General features: G+C 35.5%; 1 protein-coding gene across 1 annotated transcript in view; it reads left to right on the top strand.

Annotated features, from left to right (window-relative positions):
• The window catches only part of prune2.L (prune homolog 2 L homeolog), a 164,997-nt gene that overhangs the window by 30,799 nt on the left and 109,079 nt on the right, over positions 1-25,119 (top strand). The window contains exons 2-6 of the mRNA XM_041584636.1: positions 174-278; positions 1,836-2,038; positions 2,491-2,654; positions 4,577-4,729; positions 14,770-14,864. Coding sequence (XP_041440570.1) covers positions 174-278; positions 1,836-2,038; positions 2,491-2,654; positions 4,577-4,729; positions 14,770-14,864 — 720 coding nt within the window. The remainder of the gene's footprint in view (positions 1-173; positions 279-1,835; positions 2,039-2,490; positions 2,655-4,576; positions 4,730-14,769; positions 14,865-25,119) is intronic.

Genomic DNA, 25,119 nt, shown 5'->3' with positions numbered 1-25,119 from the left:
ATATTTAACTCTTTAAAAGTCTAGGGGGGAAAAAACTGGAATTAAGTTAGGAGATAAAAATTCTCCTTAAATTACATTTTCACGTAATAAACAAAAAAATAACATTTACTCATGGAACTGAATGTAGTCTATTATGTGTACATTTTGTTGATGGTACTTTCAATATTTTTCAGGACCGTGCTAAACAGTTGGAAAAGGTTCATACTGTTATTGGAAATAAGTGCTGCGATTTGGATTCTATCATTTCAACCTTGATCTACGCTTATTATTTAGACAAGGTAGAATTTCATTTGTAAACATTTCTTATTGATATGTGTATTGAAGACATTTGTGTATTTGCCAAACTATTTTTACATTAAAGTAGTAGATTCACCAAGGGGCAGATTTATCAAGTTTTTTTTTAACTCCCATAACTTTCAAATTGAAAAAGACCAATCGAAATTTATAAAAAAAAATCTAAGTTTTTTTTGTTGGGTGAATAGGTCGATCAAATTTGAATCATACGAATCGAAGTAACTGCACATTCGATCAAATTTCCAAAAAAAAACCTTCGATTTTTCAAAGTCCACCAATTGACTCCGGATAGGTGTTAGGAGGTCCCCCATAGGCTAAGACAGCAATGGCGAATGGTCGAAGTCGAATTTTTAAAGAGACAGTACATTTTTTTCAAATTTGAATCAAATTTATACTACTCCCTAGTCATAGTACACAAAAATTAGCTCGAAATTCAAATTTTTTTAATTTGAATTTTTACTTTGACCTTTGATAAATCTGTCCCCAAGTATCATTACAGATCTATTGCTTTCAATAAGATTTATTGGTGTATTAAAGAAAATTCTAATAAAATCATCTCAATACAGAGCTAAATGTTCTGAAGTTATGTAATCTAACTTGTTGAGTTGATAAGCCAGTTGGAATGATTCCTAAAAATGACATCAAAGCTTGAATGTGTAGGACATTTTTCCACATGGTACTCTGACAAATTTTTCTCTCATGTGAATGAACCATACATGTACCATATACATACTTCTTAAAAACTTGTCTTGTCGGTGACCTTATTGTTTGAAGTCCAGTGACTATTTAGCCATGCCACCCTTAGCATGATCATGATTGGTTGGTTTGCTATTTATGTATAGAGATCTGAAGAATAAATGGGAATGTCTGATGAAGCTAAAAAGTGCACAAAACTGTATTTACACTAAATCACATTAACATTTCTAAAGCGATTACATGTAAAGGCTCAATTGTTCTATATAAAAATGTATCCTTTTCCTGGATCTGATACCTAAATGGATACTGTGCAGTATATCTGAGCTCCATTTTATCTCATACTTGATCGATAATGAGCCTGTCCCCAGTTGGCTTATATGTGGGCCTCTTTTGTGATGTTAACCCTTTTGAAACGTAAGAATATTAGCTTTTGCCCTGAAGAATGACATTTAGAAGTGTTAATTAATTTCCTAGGGCTGCTACAGCAGGCATTGCACTTCTAAGCATCCTTTTTTTGGGGCAAAAATGGAAAAATCTGACTGCTAAGCTCATTGTCACTAGGTATCAGTTTCACTTTTAATAATACACTAAATTAAAAAATTTTTGGGAAACCACTGCTTAACCAAGGATTTAATAATAAGATAGGACATTGGCATAATGATTCTCCTGGGAGCCTCCGATTCATACCCATGAAATATGATCATTCCCCCTCATGCCCTAACCACACAACTTGCTTCACTCATAGTCAAGGGTATACATTCAGATGATTTTGGAACTCTCAATGTCTAAATACATAGTATCAATTTGAACATAATAAATGACATTATGAATCTAAATCTTACCAGGTCAACTCACCAGGTATACTGTGCCTGCCTGTTCTAAATGTTCCACGGGGGGAATTCAACTTCTACAGCGAGACAAGATTTATTTTGGAAGAACTGGAAATCCCAGAATCATTCCTTATCTTCAAAGATGAAATTAACCTACATCAGCTAAATGAAGAAGGCCGACTATTAGTTACACTTGTGAACTTCAGTACATTGTCTAGGTACAGCAAATAAGAATTGTTTACAGTTTCCTGAATTACTCATTCCATGATGGTTACATAATTTAAAATACCTTTGTTTTTAAAATATTTTTTTTAGGCACTGCAACTGCAATGGAAATATTGTTGATGATTTAAGATTTACTAAAATCCTATTATTCCAAATACTTTTGTTTATATTTTGCCAAAAATGTTTACCAGCTCTGAACTAGAGAAAAAAAAACGTTATCCGTATTTTAGATTAAAAAAGTAATTTCTTGTAAGATTGTAAATTTGCCAAAACTGCCCAAAACTTACAACTGATTCTGTGTAGCAATGGAGTGGAATCAGTTTGTGAAATAAATATGACCAGTTATATTTAAGGGATGCTAAAATAAGAGCAAGAGGTCCTGTAATTTATATTACTTTATCGGGCCCTAACTCAGGTTGATATCTTTGTTTTTATAATTTTTTAGTGATGATGCCACATTGGAAGCTTCAGTTGTCAAATTCATTAATTCAGAAAAAAGAACTAATGCAGCAGAGGAGTTTCAGGAATCCTGTTCTTGCTTAGTTGCAAAAGAAATTCTTGAAAAGGCACCGGAACTAGTTACTCAGCAGCTTGCTCATCTTCTCAGAGGTAAGCGATTACTTATTATATGACATACTAAAAAGTTTAATGAAGTGTTGCAGTATCTGGTCATGCTGAAAGACTGTGATCTGTTCTTTGGTTAACAATCCTTTAAAAGACCACAGGAAACTTCATAAAAAGAAGCGGGGAGTAAAGAATTTCTTAAAGAGTAGCATTATACTGAATATTAAAGACGAACATTTAAAAAATGGCATGTGCTATGAGTTGCTATTGTGCTAGACGAGAATATCAAGTGGAGCTAGTCATCAGTTGGTTGGCTGGAAAAGCTGTCATGATTGTTTTAACTTTGTGTCCTGTGGCTGTGTAACACTGGAAGTAATGGCACGGATGCCCTACAGTGGACAATGAATATGAACCAGTGTCCTTTGATTGCATATTTAAGAGTTTTCAGTCAAAAACATGTTTGGATAATTCAATTTTGATGGTGAAATATGTAACTTTCATTATCCCTTCATTATCTGGAACTACTATAATCAAATTTCCATTATCCCTTTCCCTCTTTACTTATAATGTCCAATCTAAACATTGCAAGCAGCAGGGCATCAGAGGAGCTATAAATATGAACATTGTACTTTCATAATGTAGTGTCAATTAGATAAGACTTTAAGGTGTACTTTTAGCAAAGGGAAAAGTAAAAAAAATGATATGTGTAAAAATAAATCAGAATAGTCATATTTTCTCCATTACTGATTTTCTTATTTTAAATCGTATTTTAAAGAACTAAGACTATTGTTATAAATGCTGCAATTCATTTACTTTACCAGCCCAAAGCATCAGTATACCTTTAATAATAATTATTCCATCAAAGGGGTCCATATCAGCTCTTCATCTAGTGTATGCCTAAACAGTGTGCTCTGAGCAGATTTTGATAGGCTTCAGGGTTGTTAAAAAATCATCAAAATATTAAGATAATTTAATGGTGAAGATAAGCAACATTTAGGGGGTTATTTATCAAAGATTGAATGTTAACTCAAATGATATCTTCTGTCCCGAAACCAAAAAACTCGAATAGATAGAGTTTTCGGTAAAAAAAAATTTGAATCGCTTAAATCATTTGAGTTTTTACGCAAAACTCTCGGAAAAAACTTGAACATAAAGCAGGCTGTTAACATCTTCAAATGGTTCAAGGGACCTCTGCCATTGACTCCTACAAAACTTCAACAGGTTTTAGGGTGGTGACACACGCTAAGATTCCAGAAGATTTTTCCGGGAGATTAGTCTTCCAAAGAAGAGGAAATTAGTCTCTGGGCGACTAATCCTCCCGGAATTTTAGCGGGTGCCACCACCCTTACATGGTGTATTTTTAGAGTCAAGCTATTTCCAGGGTCCCTTGAACTATTTGATGATGTTAACAGCCTGCTTAATGTTTTTTTCCAAGGTTTTTGCCCGAAAATGCAAATGATTCGAGAGATTTGAGGGGTTTTTTTCCGAAAACTCTATCACTTTCGAGTTTTCAGGTTTTGGGACTTGAACTTGCAGAATCAGGTTTTCTATAAAATTCTAGTCAATAACAGTTTTAAAAATAGCTATTTATGTGAACAATAATACAGTAACATCAAACATTCCATCCAGTAGTTTTTTTTCATGTTCTAAAATGTAAACTTGTTTTCATTAAAAGCATAACAAATTTAAAAAGAGATAAAATTGACCAAAACAAAGACGGCATTTTTTATAGTTTCAGAAAACTGCTGAGGAATTCAAAGTTTAAGAGACTAAAAAAAATAGGAATTGTAAATAAATGTGATTATAAAACTTTCTTTGGAAAGGTTATGTGCCTAGTTCTGTACCCGTATTACCTTAAAATATAAAGAAGGAAATCTCACTTATTTTTTGTGTTCCACCGAAGATTGTTTATAAATCATACTCTGTTTAAGTGCTTGCTTTGTAAACCACTTTGCTATTCCCCCCAGGAAGTATTTTGTTTAGTTGTCTGTCCATGGAACATGAAAAAATTGCAAAACAAGAAGAGGACATAATATGTATATTGGAGGAGAAATTTCCAGAGCTGCCACCTAGGCAGGACATAATCAGCAGCATGCAAGAGACCAAGATGCATATGCAAGGTAATTAAAGAAATTACAGTGTGCTAATGTCTAGGAGAGCAGGATCATTAAAAAAAATATTTATGTGAGATAAGAGCTCCTCACAGATGAGATTTTTAAAAGTGTGTGTATTAATGGGTGAAAGATGAATAGAAAATGGGTGAGTTTTTTTGTGGCTCTAATTTTACACTTTGATAAATTGCCCTTAAAGTGATACGCAGATCAAACCAAAGGAAGGACGGCACTCCACTGGGATTGTCCATTGTTAAATTAAAGGGGATAAACATGGCTTGAGGAGATAAGTATGGGAAAAAGAAAGGGGGGGAGATAGAAAAGGAGAATGCGGAGAAAGGGGCAGGGATTAAGAGAGTGGCAGACAAGAATACCAAGGCACAAATGGAAAATTTATGTTAATGAATGTATCCCTGTACCGGAATGGCACTAAAAGAATATATGTAATCAAAATCAATACAGATATGAAATATTGTGTCTGGTATTCAATCCCTTAGGTATTTTCGTCTCCAGTTTCAAAAGCCGAAACATATAGGGGGTTATTTATCAAGCTCCAAATATCCGAACCTCGAATAATTAGTAGTTTTCGGAGCAAAAAAAACGAATTTTTTGAGATTTATTTAAGTCCAATGGTCTAAAAACTCAGAATCCAAAACCCCGGCATCTAAAAGCTCTCAAGGTCCTGTATAAGTCAATGGGGAAGGTCCCAGTGTCTGTGCTGATGTCCGTACCGATGATTTCAGGGTTTCGGCGCAAAGAACTCCAAAAAATCAGCAAAAAACATTGTTTTTTGCGGAAAACCCCAACCAATTTGGTGTTTTCGGGGAAAGCTCCGACTCTATTTTTTCGGGCTTTTTTCTTCATAAATAAGGTCCATTCAGGAATTCAGATTTGCTCTGAGTTGGATATTAGAAATACTGAGATAAAATCGGACCTTGATAAATAACCCCCTTACATTCCAACAGGTATACTACCCCTTTAGTGTTATAAAAGGCATTATTCTGGTATACCTGTCATTTTGCACTAGATCTAAAATTGGGCCCTGTAGAAATGACCTTTCAGATTTTGCATGTGGTAGTTCCACATCTGTAACAAATGTAAGAAGTCTGACTGATAAAATGGGAGAGCTGGAGCTGCTGGTGTTGGAAGGAAAATATGATGTGATTGGTGTGGCCGAAACATGGCTGAATGAGTCGCATGACTGGGCAGTAAATATCAGTGGCTATACTTTGTTTCGGAGGGACAGAGGCAATAGAAAAGTATTAGGGGTATGTCTGTATGTTAGGCAGGATATAAAAGCTCATATAAAGGAGGAGGTTATGTTAGAAAATGAGGGGGCAGAAGTCATATGGGTGGAGTTCTTCACCAATTGTAAAGAATCCAGCAAATTAATTGTAGGCGTATGCTATAGACCCCCTAATGTAAGTGAGGAGGAAGAAACAAAGATCCTAATGCAAATAGAAAAGGCTGCTAGTTTAGGTAAAGTAATGATAATGGGAGATTTTAATTACCCAGATATTGACTGGAGCAACAGTACTGCCAGATCAGTTAATGGGAACAAGTTTATAAACTTATTGCACAACAATTTTTTAACACAGGTTGTTGAGGAGCCTACCAGAAAAAAATGCTATTCTTGATTTAGTGATCTCAAATGACCCAGAACTTATAGCAAATGTACAAGTCATTGAACCCCTGGGTAATAGTGACCATAATGTTATATCTTTTAATGTCTGGTGCAAAAAACAAAAATATACTGGGGCAACAAAAACCATGAATTTTGGAAAAGCTAATTTTAGTGCCTTGAGGGCTACCCTACAGAGCATTGGTTGGAGCAATAAGTTTTCAGCTAAAAACACAGAACAGAAATGGTTGTCCTTTAAAATGATATTAAATCATTACTGTTCTCAATTTATTCCCTTAATGACTAAATGAAGAAGCTCTAAGAATCATCCTGTGTGGCTTAATACAGAAGTAAAGAAGTTAATGGGAAAGAAGAGAAAGGCATTTAAAAACTACAAATCTGTAGGGACAGAAGCTGCATTTAATGAATATAAACACTGTAATAAATGTTGTAAATCAACAATCCGGAAGGCTGAGAAAAGAAGAAATGAAGAGTTAATTGCGGTGGAGGTGAAAACTAACCCTAAAAAGTTTTTTAAATATATTAATAGTAAAAAGATGCAGGTTGAGAGTGTTGCTCCATTAAATAATGTTACCAGTATGGTTGTAACAGATGCAGAAAAGGCAAATGTGTTAAATCAGTTATTTTCTTCAGTTTATTCAATAGAGGAGTCTGGGTTCACAGGCTTACTTTATAACTGCACGAATGGTTCAGCTCAATCTAGTCAGTGGCTGACTCAGGATATGATTCAAAAAGCTTTAATACAAATAAATGTAAACAAGGCTCCAGGGCCTGATGGCATACACCCCCGGGTTCTAAGAGAGCTTAGTTCCGTTTTAGACCAGCCCTTATTTCTGATTTTCTCAGATTCACTGTCATCTGGTATGGTGCCTTTGGATTGGAGAAAAGCTGATGTTATTCCAATATTTAAAAAGGATCACGATCTCAGCCTGGCAATTATAGGCCAGTAAGATTGACATCTGTGGTGGGCAAATTATTTGAAGGCTTGTTAAGGGATCACATTCAAATTTTTGTCCTAATGAATGGCATTATGAGCAACAATCAGCATGGCTTTATGAAGGATAGGTCGTGTCAACCCAATTTGACTATATTTTATGATGTGGTAAGTAAGATTCTGGACAGTGGGGGGGGGCAGTAAATGTGATCTATTTGGATTTTGCCAAAGCGTTTGATACTGTGCCCCACAAACGACTGCTTTCTAAACTAAGGTCTGTTGGGCTTAATGAAGTCGTTTGCACGTGGATAGGAAACTGGCTACAGGATCGGGTACAGAGGGTGGTTGTTAATGGGACATTCTCTACTTGGAGTAAGGTTCTTAGTGGGGTCCCCCAGGGCTCATTTTTTTTTTTGTCCACTTTTATTTAACTTGTTCATTAATGACTTAGGGGAGGGCGTTGTAAGTAATGTATCAGTGTTTGCAGATGACACAAAATTATCTAGCCCAATTAATTCCATCCAGGATGTGGCATCCTTGCAACATGATCTTGACAAACTGGCAATCTGGGCAGCTAAGTGGCAAATGAGATTCAATGTTGATCAATGTAAGGTCATGCACCTGGGATGTAAAAATATCCAAGCCACTTATACCCTTAATGGGACTGCACTAGGCAAATCCATTATGGAAAAGGACCTTGGAGTCCTTGTAGATGATAAACTTGGCTGTAGCAAGCAATGCCAGTCAGCAGCATCAAGGGCAAATAAGGTATTGAGCTGTATTAAAAGGGGCATAGAGTCAAGGGAGGAGGGGTTCATTCTTCCACTGTATAGAGCACTTGTAAGGCCCCATCTAGAATATGCTGTACAGTTTTGGTCTCCATCACTCAAACAGGACATTATTGTATTAGAGAGGGTACAGAGAAGGTCAACTAAGCTGGTAAAAGGTATTGAAAATCTTAGCTATGAGGAAAGACTGGCCAAATTGGGGATGTTCACGCTGGAGAAGAGGCGCTTAAGGGGTGATATGATAACTATGTATAAATATATAAGGGGATCATATAATAATCTCTCTAATGCTTTATTTACCAGTAGGTCTTTCCATCTGACACAAGGTCACCCATTCCTATTAGAAGAAAAGAGGTTCCGCCTAAATATTTGGAAGGGGTTTTTTTACAGTGAGAGCTGTGAAGATGTGGAATTCTCTCCCTGAATCGGTTGTACAGGCTGATACATAAGATAGCTTTAAGAAGGGGTTGGATGGCTTTTTAGCAAGTGAGGGAATACAGGGTTATGGGAAATAGCTCATAGTACAAGTTGATCCAGGGACTAGTCCGATTGCCATTTTGGAGTCAGGAAGGAATTTTTCCACCTCTGATTCAAATTGGAGAGGCTTCAGATGGTTTTTTTTTGCCTTTCTCTGGATCAACTGGCAGATAGGTAATTAATAAAAAGAAAAAAAAAAGGTAGAACTCAATGGACATGTGTCTTTTTTCAACCTTACTTACTATGTTACTATGTTACTATGTAACTTCCCTTCAGTGATAGCCAACTGTCCCTCTGACTTTTTGGTGCTGAGGTAACTAAACCCAGTGCTAAAATCTTCCCTAAAGTAGGAGCTCTCTTGGGAACACATTTTATATCAGTCAGTGACAAAACTTCCGACAACCTGGCAACACTGCAACACTGAGCAATACTTCTTCCACTTCTCATTTCTATACATATGCTTGAATCCATGATTCCTTTGCAGTGGCACATGGACGTTAGCTTCTTACCTTGCCATCATATAACTAAACAAAGGGCTTAATGAAAGATGGAAAAAAAACGTTACATTACAGGTATGAAACCTGTTATCCAGAATGCTTGGGACCTGGGGTTTTCCGGGTTTTCCAATAATGTGTCTTTCTATAATTTGAATCTTCATACCTTAGGTTTACTAGAAAATTACGTAAACATTAAATAAACCCAACAGGCTTATTTTGCTTCCAATCAGGATTAATTATATTTCAGTTTGGATCAAGTACAAAGTGCTGTTTTAGTATTAGAGGGAAAAAGGAAATCATTTAAAAAAAAATTGGATTATATGCATAAAATGCAGTCTATGGGAGATGTTCTTTCCGTAATTCAGAGCTTTTTGGATAACGGGATTCCGGATAACGGATCACATAACAGTTCCCATACCATTTTAATTAACATCTGTACAGTTATTTTAATATATAATATTATATAGAATATTAGAATATCACATCTATTAATATACAATACATAGGTACAGGTATAGGATCCCTTATCTGGAAACCCGATATCCAGAAAGCTCAGAATTACCGAATGGTCTCCCATAGACTCCATTTTATCCAAATAATCCAAATTTTTAAAAATGATTTCCTTTTTCTCTGTAATAATAAAACAGTACCTTGTACTTGATCCAAACTAAGATATATTTAATCCTTACTGGAAGCAAAACCAGCCTATTGGGTTTATTTAATGTTTAAATGAATTTCTAGTAGACTTAAGGCCTGAAGACACAAATTATGGAAAGATCCTTTATTCGGAAAACCTCTGGTACTGAGCATTCTGGATAACAGGTCCCATACCTGTATACTTTGCTATAGAAAAAGGTATCTGCACCATTTACTGTTTATTTGCATGCATTTGTTTAGTTGTTTCAAACTTTGCTTCAGACTTTGAAGAATTCTCTTTCCTTGTCTGAATAATACAGATTATTAATTTTACTTGCAGAAGTAAAAAATAAATATTGCTGCTTGATCGATGTGATAATGCAGGCAAGCACACATAACCATAAAAAATAATTAGTGGATAAATATGTCTTTCTCTCAAAGAAAAATAATTAACTGGTGCTATGTGTGATTATGCTTAAAAACAAATAAATAATTAGTAGATAGTGCCATGCTTCGCTATGTCGTATAATAAAAAAAAAATAGAATTATACATTGTGCTATTATTTAAAAGAAAGTAGAAACAAAGATTGATGTAAGAATCAACAAAAAGAATAAAGGATTTTATTTTGCATACTTATTTGTTTAACCAAGTCAAGAGTGGAGTGCTGGAACCCCACTGATAGAGGTGCAGCATGAAAAAAGAGCCCATTGTGCCCACGCACTCTATACTTTTGCCTTGTACCATATTGAGCAAAGCAAGATGTGAGTATCATGGTTAATCTTTGTAAGCAAGTAACTTTGTGAATAGAACTTGGATGGAAACACTTTGTATTAGTAAATGAGCTCTCTCATCACAGCTTGTGCTGTTTCTTCCATATTCTGTCCAACAGCAATGGGAGAAGCTGAGATTAGTCACTTTGAAAAGGCAACTTCGGGCTACTTCGCAAAGCTGAAGCGATGCATATGTTTTCCCAGCAGCAATTATGTAAATCTAATTTGCAGGGAAATAGACTGCTCACTCTATAACTTTAATAATAAGAATAAAGTTGTAGGTGTAGCCATGCAAAAACATAATGTGAAGGGCATGATCTTTATCATGTGTGTTAAAGTTTTGTCTTCATATAACTGCTCACTGATGTTGGTGAGGGTTTTTCAATATCTGGTAGAAAGTAGAAAAATTTGGAACATGCATAAGGTTCTCCAAGAAACCAGTTTGCAAGTTTGTAGATAACCTTCACTAGTACCCTATCGTTGCTATATATATATATATTTACAGAGTAATAAATTGCAGTGTTGTATAACGTATTTAGTGCACACTGTGGGATTTCAATTACCAAATCTAGTACAGAATAGCTTGATGACCTCGCCACCAAAACCATAGGAGTTGGAGCTTGAGGAGGATTCAGTAAGGTTGTTTAATTCATTTGAGTCCTAACTGCAAAAATGTCTGTAATTGTATTAGGTGGATTTCACCTGTCTGCTTCATGTTACCAGATTGGTTAAGATATATAGTATAGGCAAACAGACTGCAAGATTCATAGTTCTCTTCCTAGTTCTAACTGGCTAGAATTGCAGGTTAGTATGGCCTAGTAATATTACACCAGTATTTATATTTTGGGTGACTTCTCCCTATGTTTTATGATTGCAAAAATATGGTCAGGAGTATGCCACTAAGTTTAAACAATGTTGGCATTTATTTGCCACTCAATATAATGAAATTGTGCATATTTTACCCATAATTAACAATGCAAGAGTATTCATTATTTTATTCACGCCTCCAAAAATAGTAATGCTTTACTATACAACGTGTTTGCAGTTTCATTAATAGATTTAGTACCATGAGGTCAGTAAAGAAGCCCAAAATATGTAATTAGAATTCAACTCAATATCAGTTAGTACACTACTGACTATATATTCTGTCATGCCATATTCACTTCTGACCTTTGTGAATTCAATTTCAAGTTAATATGAGGAATAGCTTCAACTGAAAACCCTAACAAAGCTACAGTAGATCCTTAGGTTTGCCCAGCTACTGGCTACCATACCTATTATTGTTTTTTGTTATGTAACAATTCCAGTTGAAAATGATTCCTTAAAACTTGTGTTAAAAGTGCAACCAGTACACATTCACCTATAGACTTGAGAGATAGATATAGGCTTGGCCAAATCTTATGTATATGAAATACAGTTTTGCTACAACATCCATTTTTACAGTTACATAGTTTATATAGTTAAATGGAGTTGAAAAAAGACCATCAAGTCCAACCCCTCCAAATGAAACCTAGCATCTATACATACACACACTGACCCCTCCATACCCTCACATAAATTATATATATATATTACATATACCAATATCTATATTAGATTTTAGTTTCACAATAGCCTTGGATATTATACTTGTCCAAGAAATCAACAGAATTAGCCACCACAACACCATCCAGAAGGGCATTCCACAACCTCACTGTGAAGAACCACCTACGCTGCTTCAAAAAGTCCTCTTTATAGGTAAAAAGGTCTGCTGCTATTTGTTTATAATGTCCTTTTGAAGTGTAATCATGCCCCCTCGCAAGCGTATTTTTCCAGAGAAGACAATTTGAAACCTTTACAGTCTACCACCATAATTTAAGGTTTCCATTCCACTAACCAGTTTGGTTGCACTTTTCTGCACTCTCTCCAGCTCATTTATATGCCTCTTAAAGTCTGGAGCCCAAAACTGCACTGCATACAGGTGAGGCCTTACCAAGGACATTTAAAGAGGCAAAATTATGTTTTCATCCCTTGAGTTTATGCCCTTTTTTGTGCAAGACATAACTTTATTTGCTGTAGTGGCCACAGAATGACACTGCCCGGAATTAGACAACTTGTTATCTACAAAAAACAATAGATCCTGCTCAGTTAAGGAAACTCCCAACACACTGCCATTTAGTGTATAACTATCATTTACATTATTTTTACCAGAGTGCATAACCTTGCATTTATCAACATTGAACCTTATTTTCCAGTTTGCTGCCCAGTTTTCCAATTTAGTCAAATCACTCTGCAAAGTGGTAGCATCCTGCATAGAACTTATAGTTCTGCACAATTTTATATCAGCAGAAAAAATAGAAACAGTACTTTCAATGCCCTCCTACAGGTCATTTATAAACAAGTTGAAAAGCAAAGGACCAGGTACAGAGCCCTGCGGTACTCCACTATCAACACTGATCCAATTAGAAAATGTTCCATTTACCACCAATCTGTGTGGCACTGTATCAAAGTGTAAATATATCACATCCACTGCCATCCTAGAATCATGTCCCTGCTCACCTTTTCATAAAAAGAAATTAAATTAGTTTGGCAAGATCTATTATGCATAAAACCATGCTGGCATAAACTCATAGTATTATGATTTGCAATGAAGTCCAATATCTTATCCTTTAATAAACCTTTGAAAAGCTTTCCTACCATTGATGTCAGACTAACTGGCCTATAGTTTTGAGGCTGAGAACGGGATTCCATTTTGAATAGCGGCACCACATTAGCAATTCTTCAGGCTCTCTGCACCATTCCAGACCTCAATGAATCCTGAAAAATTAAGTAAAGATGTTTGGCAATCACAGAGCTAAGCTCGCTAAGTACCCTGGGATGAATACCATCTGATCCCAGACCTTTGTTTATTTTAACATGTTCTAGTCTCTTTTGAATTTCCTTATGTGTGAATCATGCACCATTAGTTGTACTAGGACTATATTGGTACTAGAATTGGGACTATTAAGAAGGAAATCTTCATTAACTGGTTCCTCATTTGTGTAGACATAGAGAAAAGTAAGAGTTCATAATCTCTGCTTTTTTTCTGTTCTCATCAACCAGCTGACCCCCTCTGATATTAAGGGTCCCATCCCTTCCTGCTTTATTTTTTTACTATTTACATTACATTACTATTTACATATTTAAAAATAATTTTGTTTTTTTTTACTATTTGCTGCAATATCCTTGTCTATATTGATTCAAGCAAGATTTATTGGCCTCCTTGTACCTGATAAATGTTTTGACTGTCCCAGCTAACTTGAAAGCTTTAAAAGCACATATTTTCTTCCCCACCTCAATCACCAACACTTCTATTGAACCAAAAAAGTTTTGTTTTGCAACAATGTTCCTTGCTTACGAGTGGAATATACTAACATGTATATTTATTAAGCAGCATTTTAAAGACGTCCCACATTTTGTTCTGTATTTAACCCTGTGAAAAGACTTTCCCAATTAATATGTTGCAGAGATGCCCTTTTATTGTCAAAGTTTGCACGTCTAAAATTTAGGGTTTTAGTTGCTCCCTTATAGAGTTGCCTCTGCAACATAATCTGAAAGCAAATCATGTTATGATCACTATTCTCAAGAAGCTTACCCACACAAATGCTAGGGATAAGTTTGGTATTATTAGTTATTACAAGATCCAAAATAGAATCATTAAGTATTGTCATTTGTGGAGCACCTTTTCATGTGTGGCAGTTTTTTAAGATGATATTTGTGTATTGGTAAAGAATACAGAAATATTGAAATAGTTATGTGTGAGTTGTCTGTTATTGTATTACTGCTTTTTATTTTTCTGCTCTTCTCTTTAACTTGATTCTGTTAGTTTTTTTATTTTTCTCTTCGGCATCCTTTTCTTAGATTTGCTCACTATTGAGCTTTTCAAAGTGTGGAATGATGACTCCTTAGTGTCTGAGCTGGATGCAGCTTTTACCAAAATTTTTCAAACCATTGCATTTAGTTGTGTTTCCCAGACACTGAGAATTGCTGGCATTTCAATGAATATTATTGGTACATATTACTTATATAAGTAAGGGCTAAAAGGGCTAAAATCTACTTTTTTAAAACAATTTTTTTTTATTAAAATTACATTTGATTTTTATTACTATTTATTATTATTTTATAGAAAACTAAAAATATCTTTATATTAGCCATTTGTGGTGTTTTTTTCAATAGTATATTCCACAGATATCTGGCTATATTTATAAATAACCCAACAACTAAACCTTTCTTCTTGCCTAGTGAAATCTTGCATCATCAGTTTTAATAATGCCTTTATCCAACAGGTACAAATATTGAAGATATTTTACTTAAGGACATCAAAGAACTGTCCGATGGGGATATAAAAGTAGCTATTAGTAGTGTTTGCATATCTTTAGAGGTAAGTAAAACTATATGAGTTACCATTATTACTGTATATTGTTAATTTTGTGCTGTGTTATGTATTACTTCTTTTTTTGGTAAATACTCCATTTTATTATAAAAAATGTACAGTATGTGTATATTGATCTTTTTTAAACTGAAGGATTGCTTGAAAGTGCATTTGTTAAAATTTTCTACATAAAAGGGTTAAATTATGACTTGTCTTTAAACCCCTCAGCAGGGGAGTTGCTAACACAGACAGCAGAGGCAAACAATTTCTGAGCTGCAATGAAATCCCCCCATTGTCTGTCAAAATAATTAATGATGCAGATATTTGAAGGAAAGAACATTTTACTTTGAGCTCTGCCAGAAATTGCTGGATGTTTGTAGATGAAGCACTGGTAATTGGCATCTGCAGCCCCAACTGAAAACCCTTTCAACCTGTTTTCTTTTGCTGGACCCAAGTGAGTCAAGGTTAGAACTTCAGCAGGGCTGTCTGTTTTGAAGACCAAAGAGCTTTGCGGTTTAGGTCTGAATTAGTGTTGGACAGCTGTATGGGCAGAGATGGTGGATTTTATTTTAAAAAAATTCCTAGAGAAAATCCACTGTAAAACTATGCGGATAAACTCTAATACTCAGATGAAATATATTTATGAAATAATCCAACATTATGTAAAATATGCATTTGCCTAATAAATCGATTTGCTACTGTATATATATTCAGTGATTTAATAACTATCAATAACAAGTATTAGGGGCAGATTTATCAGAGTGTGAAATTAGTGCTCACCACTTTTTGATTCCTATGGGGTTTTTAGAGGCATAGTTATCAAATGGTGCACTCTAACTTGCACCAACTGATAAATATGCTTCTAAAAATCCCATAGCAATGGTGACTTTCTCTGTGGAGAGTTCTAATATTGCACTTTAATAAATCTGCCCCTCAAGTGTCTATTATAAATGTTGCAGTCATCCTATATTTCTATCATACTGTATTTACTCCATTGGGAGAAAATGTTTTTTGCTAGTCATATTCTACCTGTTGTTGGTTGTTCCTATATTATCTTCATTCTGCAGGTCTTTTAATTTAGTATATAGGAAAAACATTGTATTAATATGCTTGTTCTCTTATGAGTTAGATGTCCAGTTACATTATGGCCAAGAGCCATGGATGGCCAACATTCTACTTCAGAAAAAAAAGAAGTGGTATTAGTTTGACATTGCTGCATTCAAGTTAAACAGCAGGGTCAATGTTGTAGATTAAAGTGGTATATGTAGTGTTTCAATTGTATTTTTTTGTTTTTTTCAAGTTTTCTCTGAACTGACAACTGTATTATAACTACACCAACTGAAGTTTGTCAGGGCACAATGCAAACAGAACTTGCATTCCCTATTGATTTCAAGTTAACCAGTTCAGATATATATATAATTAATGTGGGTAAATAAAACTTAACCTTTAATGGTAGTTATAAATAAAAAAACCTTGCTGTCAAACATTCCAGATACACTATTCTGTCTACTTAGGGGCATATTTATCAAGGGTTGAATTTCGAATTTTTATTTTTTTTGGTCGAATAGGTCTGTTTTCGATCGAATAGGTCCGTATTTGGCCGAAATGGAATCATACGAATCGAAGTAATAGCACATTCGCTCAAATTCGATTCGAAGTTTTTCTCAAAAAGTCCGCCAATTCATTCCAAATGGGTTCTAGGAGTTCCCCCATAGGCTAAAACAGCAATTCGGCAGGTTTTAGATTAGCGAATGGTCAAAGTTGAATTTTTAAAGAGACAGTAAATAATAAATATCGATTTTTCACATTTAAATTGAATTCGGACTATTCCCTAGTCAAAGTACACAAAAAATAGCTAAACATTCTAATTTTTTTCATTCGAAAATTCACCTCGACCCCTTAAAGTTGTGTGGGACCATGTCCCTAAAAACAACACATTAAAAAAGCTTAGTAGATCGGCGGTGTTGTTGAATAGTTGCTGTTGTAGACAAACTTAAATTAGCAGCTGCTCAACTGCTTATGCCCCTGAGAAAGCTGAGCAATCGACAAAACGCGTAGGACGGGCGGCATAGGTGGACGGTGGGTGATAAGCTCCCCCACAGAATGGTTGGAAGGGAGGGGAATGGGTTTATACCTACAGTAGTTACTGGCTGAGCAGCTGCTAATTTAAAGGGATACTGTCAAAACGTATCAGTTAATAATGCTACTCCTGCAGTCTTCTGCACTGAAATCCAATTCTCAAAAGAGCAAACAGATTTTTTTTATATTCAATTTTGAAATCTGACATGGGGCTAGACATATTGTTAGTTTCCCAGCTGCCCCAGCCATATGACTTGTGCCTGCACTTTAGGATGGAACTACTTTCTGGCAGGCTGTTATTTCTCCTACTTAAGATAACTGAATCAGTCTCGGTGGGACTTGGCTTTTACTATTGAGTGATGTTTTTAGACCTTGCAGGGAGCTGGTATCTTGTGTTAGGGAGCTGCTATCTGGTTACCTTCCCATTGTTCTTTTGTTAGGCTGCTGGGGGGGGTGATATCACTCCAACTTGCAGTACAGCAGTAAAGAGTGACTAAAATTTATCAGAGCACAAGTCACATGATTGAGGGCAGCTGGGAAACCCCATGTAAGATTTTAAAACAAAATCTATTTGCTCTTTTGTAAAATGGATTTCAGTGCAGAATTCTGCTGGAGCAGCACTATTAAATGATGCATTTTGAAAAACAACATGTTTTTAATGTGTTGTTTTTAGGGACATGATCCCACACTACTTCAAGTGGACAGAATAGTGGAATAGTGGAATAAGTTGCCAGTATATAAATGGCACTTGTAATGTAATAATAGCATTCCCAGCCCAAGGGTTCAACAGTGTTTTTCTCTGTCCAATTTCAATGGACTAAAAAATGTATCAGGTACATGGTCCATAGTTGAGTTTGTAGTGTATAAAAATAAGCTGCCCACTTTTGCTGCATCAAATGCAATCATATGGACTTGAATTACCACTGAGCATAGGGAAAATATTTCTTTGTTCACATCTGGCCCAAGAAAAGTACAGGTATAGGATCCCTTATCCAGAAACCAATTATCCACAAAGTTCAGAATTATGGAAAGGCCATCTCCTACAGAGTCAAAGACAAGAGGTCCTCTGCACTCAACCCATTATTAATATAGTCAATGTATAAGAAACTGAGCCATTTTGTACATTAAGTACTAGATAATGCCCTCCCCTTTAAACAAAACAGGGATTATTTGTCCATATATTGCAATATATTTAAGCTGGCCAACTACGTCAAAGTCATCCCATATCTGGCCAGTCCTACACTCAACTTTCATCTGATTCATTAGGAATTCAATTGCTTCATTATACATTTTACAAAGGGACATGAAACCTACTTGCTTCCTAGGTTAAAACTCCCAAACATGGTTTCCCTTTTATTAGCCACCACTGGGATCACCTGACTATAGCTGGGAAGGGTGGGAGTTACAACTTGGAGCTGGCGACTGCTCCTGTATAACCTATAACAAAAAAGAGAGTGTTGTGCTCACCATCTGCCATGGAGTCCAGTATAAACAAATAATTCTAAATTTTTAAAATAATATCCTTTTTCACTGTAATAATGAACAATACCTGGTATCTGATAGAGGATACAATTATGGTGATGGGTCTAGGCAAATGTCCATTTTGTCCATTTATTTATTACTGTAATAGTCATAAACTTTCAGGTAGAAATGAATGGAGTACCCTCCCCCCCATCAATTTTCCAGCAAAAATATCTTAAGGAAAATGCAGGTGTAACCAAACCCTAAAATTGTGAGCATACCCTCATACCTCGGTTTAGCATTAAAGGATTCCTGTAGGGAATTATACAATATAGCAGATGCTCTTATCCTAAGAAACGAAAAAATCTCAAAATCTAGCTGTTGCTTTAGAATAAATAATAAATCTTAATGCCATTTCAAAGTTTCTTCAGTTTATGGATGCCTCAAGTTTGCAATATAAATCGTTTCTTTTTACAAATGTAGTAACATTGAATGTTTAAGTAATTCTGTTTGACTGAAAAACGGATTCCTTGCCTCTCGCAGAGCTGAGCAGAAGGAGATTCCTGTTGTGAGAAGTTAGGGTATATAAAATAAATGATGTATGGAGCTGTTAGAATGCGACTTAACTTGGCTACCTTATATCTAAGGAACATTAAACATAGGGCTCTCGTTTAGCAAATAAATAACCATTCATTTCTGGAGCCTCATTGTCTGGACTTTTGTGCATATTCTACAAAGATAAGAAGAGGCCATTAGAGATTTAACATAAAAAATATCGCCAAGGGGGCTTTCTAGTCGTCCTAGTCTTTCTGCCACATGGTGTGTCACTAATGTGCATAAATGGGCTTAAATGAATGTGTTGTCTGTGTTGCATTTGAAATATGTATATATTTATATATTATTTTCTAATTTTCTCTAAAAACAAAGCATTAAGTATGTAACTTTATTGGCTTGAATTGAAAATTCAATATACACATATAAATCAACTTCAATTAACTTTTAAGAGGCAGCAGTGAGACTGGGCCCATTGATTCCATCTTCTAGCACACCCTTACCTTTATTAGTATTATTTTTTTTTTTTAAAAAAGAGTCTTTAGACCATGTTAAACTTGTTGTTTACAGATACAAAATAAATATCCTCTTATATTCCCCCAAAGGACAAGAACACTTAAGTAACTTCTCAAACATAATGGCAATGAAAAATGCCATATTTTCTGCACAGATACAGTATTTATGTCTGTACTGAGTTAGCTGTAAGCTCTTTGGGTTTATCACAACTCATCCTTAGCTTACACTCAACCCCAAAATAAGGCACCAATAAAAAACTCCTAAAATACATATGCAGTCAAAACTAGTGTTTTTTTGTAAATCACATGACAATGTGAAGGCGATTTACACATTTTTGTAAAAAAAATTGCAAGAAAGCTCGTCTTTTTTCCACTGTTTAATTTTTTCCTGAGATCACTAAGATATTTATAGAAAAACTCAAATGGATCAGTTTACATGCAGAAAATTGCATAGGTTTTATTCATTTTGAATGAGGTTGTAAAATCTCAACCATCTTAAAAATAATAAATTAGAAACAAATTTACTTGATACACTTCCCATTGACTTCTATGAAATGTATTTTTTGTTTATTTTTTATGGAGCATTTTTAAACTTTTTTTTTTAAAAAAAAAATTGAGAACATTTGTGTCTTAACAACTTAAATGCACATGTATTTTTCTCAAATGATGGCAAAAGTTTAATAAATTTGCCCTTTACTGTAGTATTTCCATTTTTTTCTTTATAAAAAAAGAGATTGGTACTCAAACAGTATTAATGAATTGGAGATAGTCCAGAGAAGGGCAACTGAGCTGGTAAAGGGTATGGAAAGTCTCAGTTATGGCGAAAGACAAAGTTGGGGTTGCTTATGCTGAAGAATAAGAGCTTAAGAGGAGATATGATAACTATGTATAAATATATAAGGGGATCATATAATAATCTATCTAATGCTTCGAGCTGACATGGGGGCACATATTCCAATTAGAAGAAATGAGGTGCCATCTAAATATTTGGAATAGGTTTTTTTACAGTGAGAGCTGTAAAGTTGTTGAATTTTCTCCCTGAATAAGTTGTACTGGCAGATTTATTAGCTTCAAGAATGGGTTGGAAAGCAATAAAATAAGGGTTATTGAAAATAGCACAATAGTACAAGTTTATTCCGACACTGGCCTGATTGCCATCTTGTGTTGATGCTATTGGACCAAATTTTAATTGTGACATACATTAAAATAATATGCCAGTTAAAGAGTATTTCTCTGCTGCAGTAAACAGAATGCAAATTAATGCTAAGGCAGATCCGAAAAGACATCACAAACCAAGTTTGATAAGCCTGCACATCATTAAGCAACATCTAAAACCCTATCACTTTAGTCAGTTGTTGGAATTGGGGAGTAGAGGTTTGGGGGACTGGTATCCACACTAACAGATCTACTATTTCTCCCACCTCAGTAGACATGGGGTTATATCTGTGAAGAAACAAAATTACTTTTTTTTTAGATTCTCCTCCACAGTTGTTATAGCCAATTCATTATAAACCATTAGCTTCCCAAATAGATAAAGTCTAGCCATGCACAATCCATATTGTGGGTTATCTGGCTGACATGTATGCTATGTGCTTGCCTCTGTAACGGGGATGACAGCTATAATAAATTACATTTGTATGTATTTCTGGGAGTGATAAGGTATTCACCATTTACATGTAGCCCAAAGTAGAACATTTCATATGTCTCAAGGTTTCATGAAAAGGTACACAGTTAACGTATTGTTAGCTTTTTATCTTTGTTGTTATTATTGCATGTTCTGTGGTTTGAATAGGAGATTTTAATCTTTGCATTTGAGTGCATTTGCCTTCTGTACTAATGTGTAGCAACAGAAGAGGACTGTTAAATTTGGTATGTCTTTACATAACAGTTCAAGAATAAATAGTTGGTTGTTATCAGTTGCAAAAATATGTATGATGCATGCTACTATTGAACTTGCAGGTAACTTAAGGCCTGGAATTCTTAACCAGTGATGAGCAAAGTTTTGCCAACAAAAAACACGCCCATAGACTGTGCACTGAAAAGTTGCACTAAAAAAAGGTGGCAAAAAACCCCACTGACTATTTTGCTATAAAGAGGCCAATAAAACATATTGAAAAGAAATCAAATAAGCTAAAATAGAGAATAAAATGGCAACTGCAGTGAGGAGTGAAATAAAAGGGTGAGGACATTAGTATCAAAAGGGAGGTAAACTAGTTGATCACAGCAGGGAAAAAGAAGAGATTGTGAACAGTTATTTTTAATCTGTTAACAGAACTGAAACCATTTTTAATAGACCCAATTCTAACAATCTAACTATTGATGGCTGGTTGACTCAGGGGGAAGTTCAAGATAGACTAGTAAATAAGAAAGTAATCATTGGTTTAGGACTGGATGGTATTATCCCCAGGATACTAAAAAAAAGCTCAGTTCTGTGGTTTCAAAACCTCTACTTAATTTTACAGGATTTGTTCATGTCTGGCATGGTGCCAAGAGATAAGACATATTACTAGTGGAGTATTGTGGGGGTCTGATCATAATTGTTCTCTTTTTAATTTGTTTATTAATGTCCTAGAGGTTGGCATTGTCAGCTCTGTCTCTGCTTTGCTGACAATACTAATTTGTGCAAACCTATAAGTTCCAAGCAGGATGATGCCATTTTGCAGAGAGTTTTACTCAGAAACGGGCAGCAAATTGGTAAATGAGGTTCAATGTTGGTAAGTTCAAGTGTATGCACTTCTGTAGACAAAACATAAATGCAATACAAGAAATGGTGCATGTTGTGGGCTGTCTTAATTGAGAAGGATTTGGGGAGTTTAGTAGATACCAAGCCTTGTAACTCTAGGCAATGTCAGTGGCTAATTAAGCAAAGTACTATCTTGCTTAAAATATAAGTCTTCTCCTTGAGTATACAGTGTAGTTTAAGAAGGATATTGAGGAGCTTAAGAAAGGGCGGATATGTGCAATGATTTCTTGGGCAAGAACAATATCCAAGGCTATCATGATCCCAAGATCTAAGTTAGGTATATATACAGTATATATTTATTAGAATGTGTCGATAGGTCTGTTTAGGTATGTGTGTATACTGTATGTATATGCACTGGGGGGTCATTTGAAGGGGTGGAACTTGTTGGACTATTGTTTTTTTTCAACCCAAATGTACTATGTAAAAACAAGGTGAAAAAGTGGTTCTAAATCATGTTTCGGATCACAATACTGATTCTGCAAACACAGATGGTTCCCCTGATAAAAAATTATGAGAAACACTTTAGGAGTTAATGTAACAAATTAAAGCAAAATTTACACCTTACTCTAGTCAACTATAGCATCCATTTAGCAGGCAGCATTTACTATTCACCTGTTTGAAAGCAAAAAGCTGGTTGGTTTCTATGGTATAATATATTTGTGCAACTTTTGCTCCTTTTATTACAACCCCACCTCAAATCTTTTAAAATTTTTCTTTTTAAACATGGCTGAGTAAACATGGTGAGTATGAGAGCCAGATGAGCTTCAGGGGCACCTGGTTTATAAGCAGAATACCTGGCTTTTTTTTTGTCAGCAAGCAAATGACATTAGTTTGTTGACACTGGGAATACTGCTATCACGGAAGATGAATAGAGGAAATATGCTTCATACTGAGATACATTTCATATGCCTCCCAGATTAGAAGATTTGCTTGTGGCCTCCATGCCTTCAAGACAGCATTAAATGCACAAAACCTGCTGATCACTAGTTTATAAACTTGCCTAAAAACATTAAAACTACTGTAAATATCTTTGCAGAAACCCCCCTAAATGTCTTGAGAAATGAGAAAGTATATAGGTTAAGGGTTAGAAATACTGTGGTTTTGCAATTAGGGATGTAAATGAAACATTCATTATCTTTCATGCTGAGAAGTTGATGAACTGTGCAGTTAAGTCATAGCCCACCAACACTACTGAGATAAGCTATTTCAGGCCTAGCAATGATCTGAACTGACAACTTTTTGCCTTTTCCTAATGAATGTTAGGAGAATGTCACTTTTGAGGGATAAAACAGTGCAGAAACTAGAAATGTTACTTAATATATTAGTTATCTCCAATTCATGTCTGTCTTGGTGCTACTAAACTGAACTGCTCTCACTTTTCCAAAAAAGTAATATGCTGAACTTCTTGCTAATCTTTATACACATAAGGGCTCAGTTACTTCCCCCCAATACAAAACCAGCGATCAGTTCAGAGATCAGTTCAAAGATCAGTTCTATCAATAAAGACAGGGCCCCTGTGAGGGGGGATGCCTACATGCCTCCCCCTCTTGCCTCTCACTAATACAGTGCTGACCAATGCAAAGGTCTGCAGCTCTTTCCACAATGCCGTACCCCCTTGCATTGTGCACCAGGCCACCTGGAGAAAGGACAGAGTGTGCTCAGCTTTACTTTGTTCTCTTTCCACAATGCACCACACAGTGTGCAAAGTGCAAGAAAAGGTTGATTGTGGCCATTTATTGCACTTTGCATGCTGTGTGGAGCATTGTAAATGAGCCCAATAACCTTACATAAACTTGATTAAATAAAGAGGGGGGAAGAGAAGTGTAGAATAGCTGTGTACTCTCAGTAACTACACTGTGCTTTCGGCAGAGTCTTCAATATTGTATATTTCCAGTAACAAACATTACATTTTTTTCAATGAAATACGTGATTACCTTTGATTTTTATGTTCCTGGCCTGCATGACAATGGTCATTTTTGGTAAGGCTGTTTGGCCAGACTGTTCCACAAGCCGATGGATGGCCTGTTGATGTTATAGTGATTGCTTTTTTGCCATGCATACAAAGTGTTGATTGAATGACCCTGTTAGCTTTAATGGGAGTGATGTTCTAAACTTGGTTCAGTCTAATAGCAGTGGTTCCATTGAAAAATTGGGTTGGAAATTTGTTGCCAAAGGCATTGAGGCAATGCCACAGGATCACACCAGGTGAAAAAGGAGGCTGACAAAGCTCAGCTGTTTGGCTTATCTCAGCCTAAATTGCTGGCTATGTGAACTGTTATGGGTATATTTGGTTTTGTCTGTTTCTGTTAATGCTTGACAAAAAATTAGCGAAACCAAGGCAAATTTTGCATAGGAGTCAATGGATATTTATTCACCATGTTTTTCTCTCACCAAATGCATTAGAATCAATGGATGCTTGCCATTCAAATGCTCTTACCACAACAGATTAATAACTGGTTCATTGCGTCTGAGGGTAAGTAGTTTCACATTGGTGAAATGCTCGAAACATCTTTCGGCCATAGCTTTCTATTTAATGCCAACATACAGCTGTTTGTGCTATGGCAGCCTCTACCAAAATATCCCAGTACTGTGTTTGCTTGATTGAACTTTACAAAAAAGCAAGTTAAGGTGCACTCAATGATGTCAGTTGACTGCAGCGCAATCAGCTGCACTAAACCAACTTCACAATTACCGCTAATTGCACATCCTGCAATGTTACCATTTAAACCCATATTTAAAGGGAATTATTGGTGACTTGTGCTAGGGTGTATAGAGTAGGTAGCAGAATACCACTGAGCAACAATACATTTCTATCTTCTGTTCTAATCTTGGTTTTAAATGCAACAAAATCTTGTTGGTCAAGAAAACCAGCAAATTCAATACTTACTATAAATAAATAGCCCTGGGAATTCTA

This window comes from Xenopus laevis, chromosome 1L (assembly GCF_017654675.1).
Source record: "Xenopus laevis strain J_2021 chromosome 1L, Xenopus_laevis_v10.1, whole genome shotgun sequence".
In the NCBI taxonomy this organism is placed as follows: Eukaryota; Metazoa; Chordata; class Amphibia; order Anura; family Pipidae; genus Xenopus; species Xenopus laevis.
This window is presented reverse-complemented; position numbering and strand designations above follow the sequence as displayed.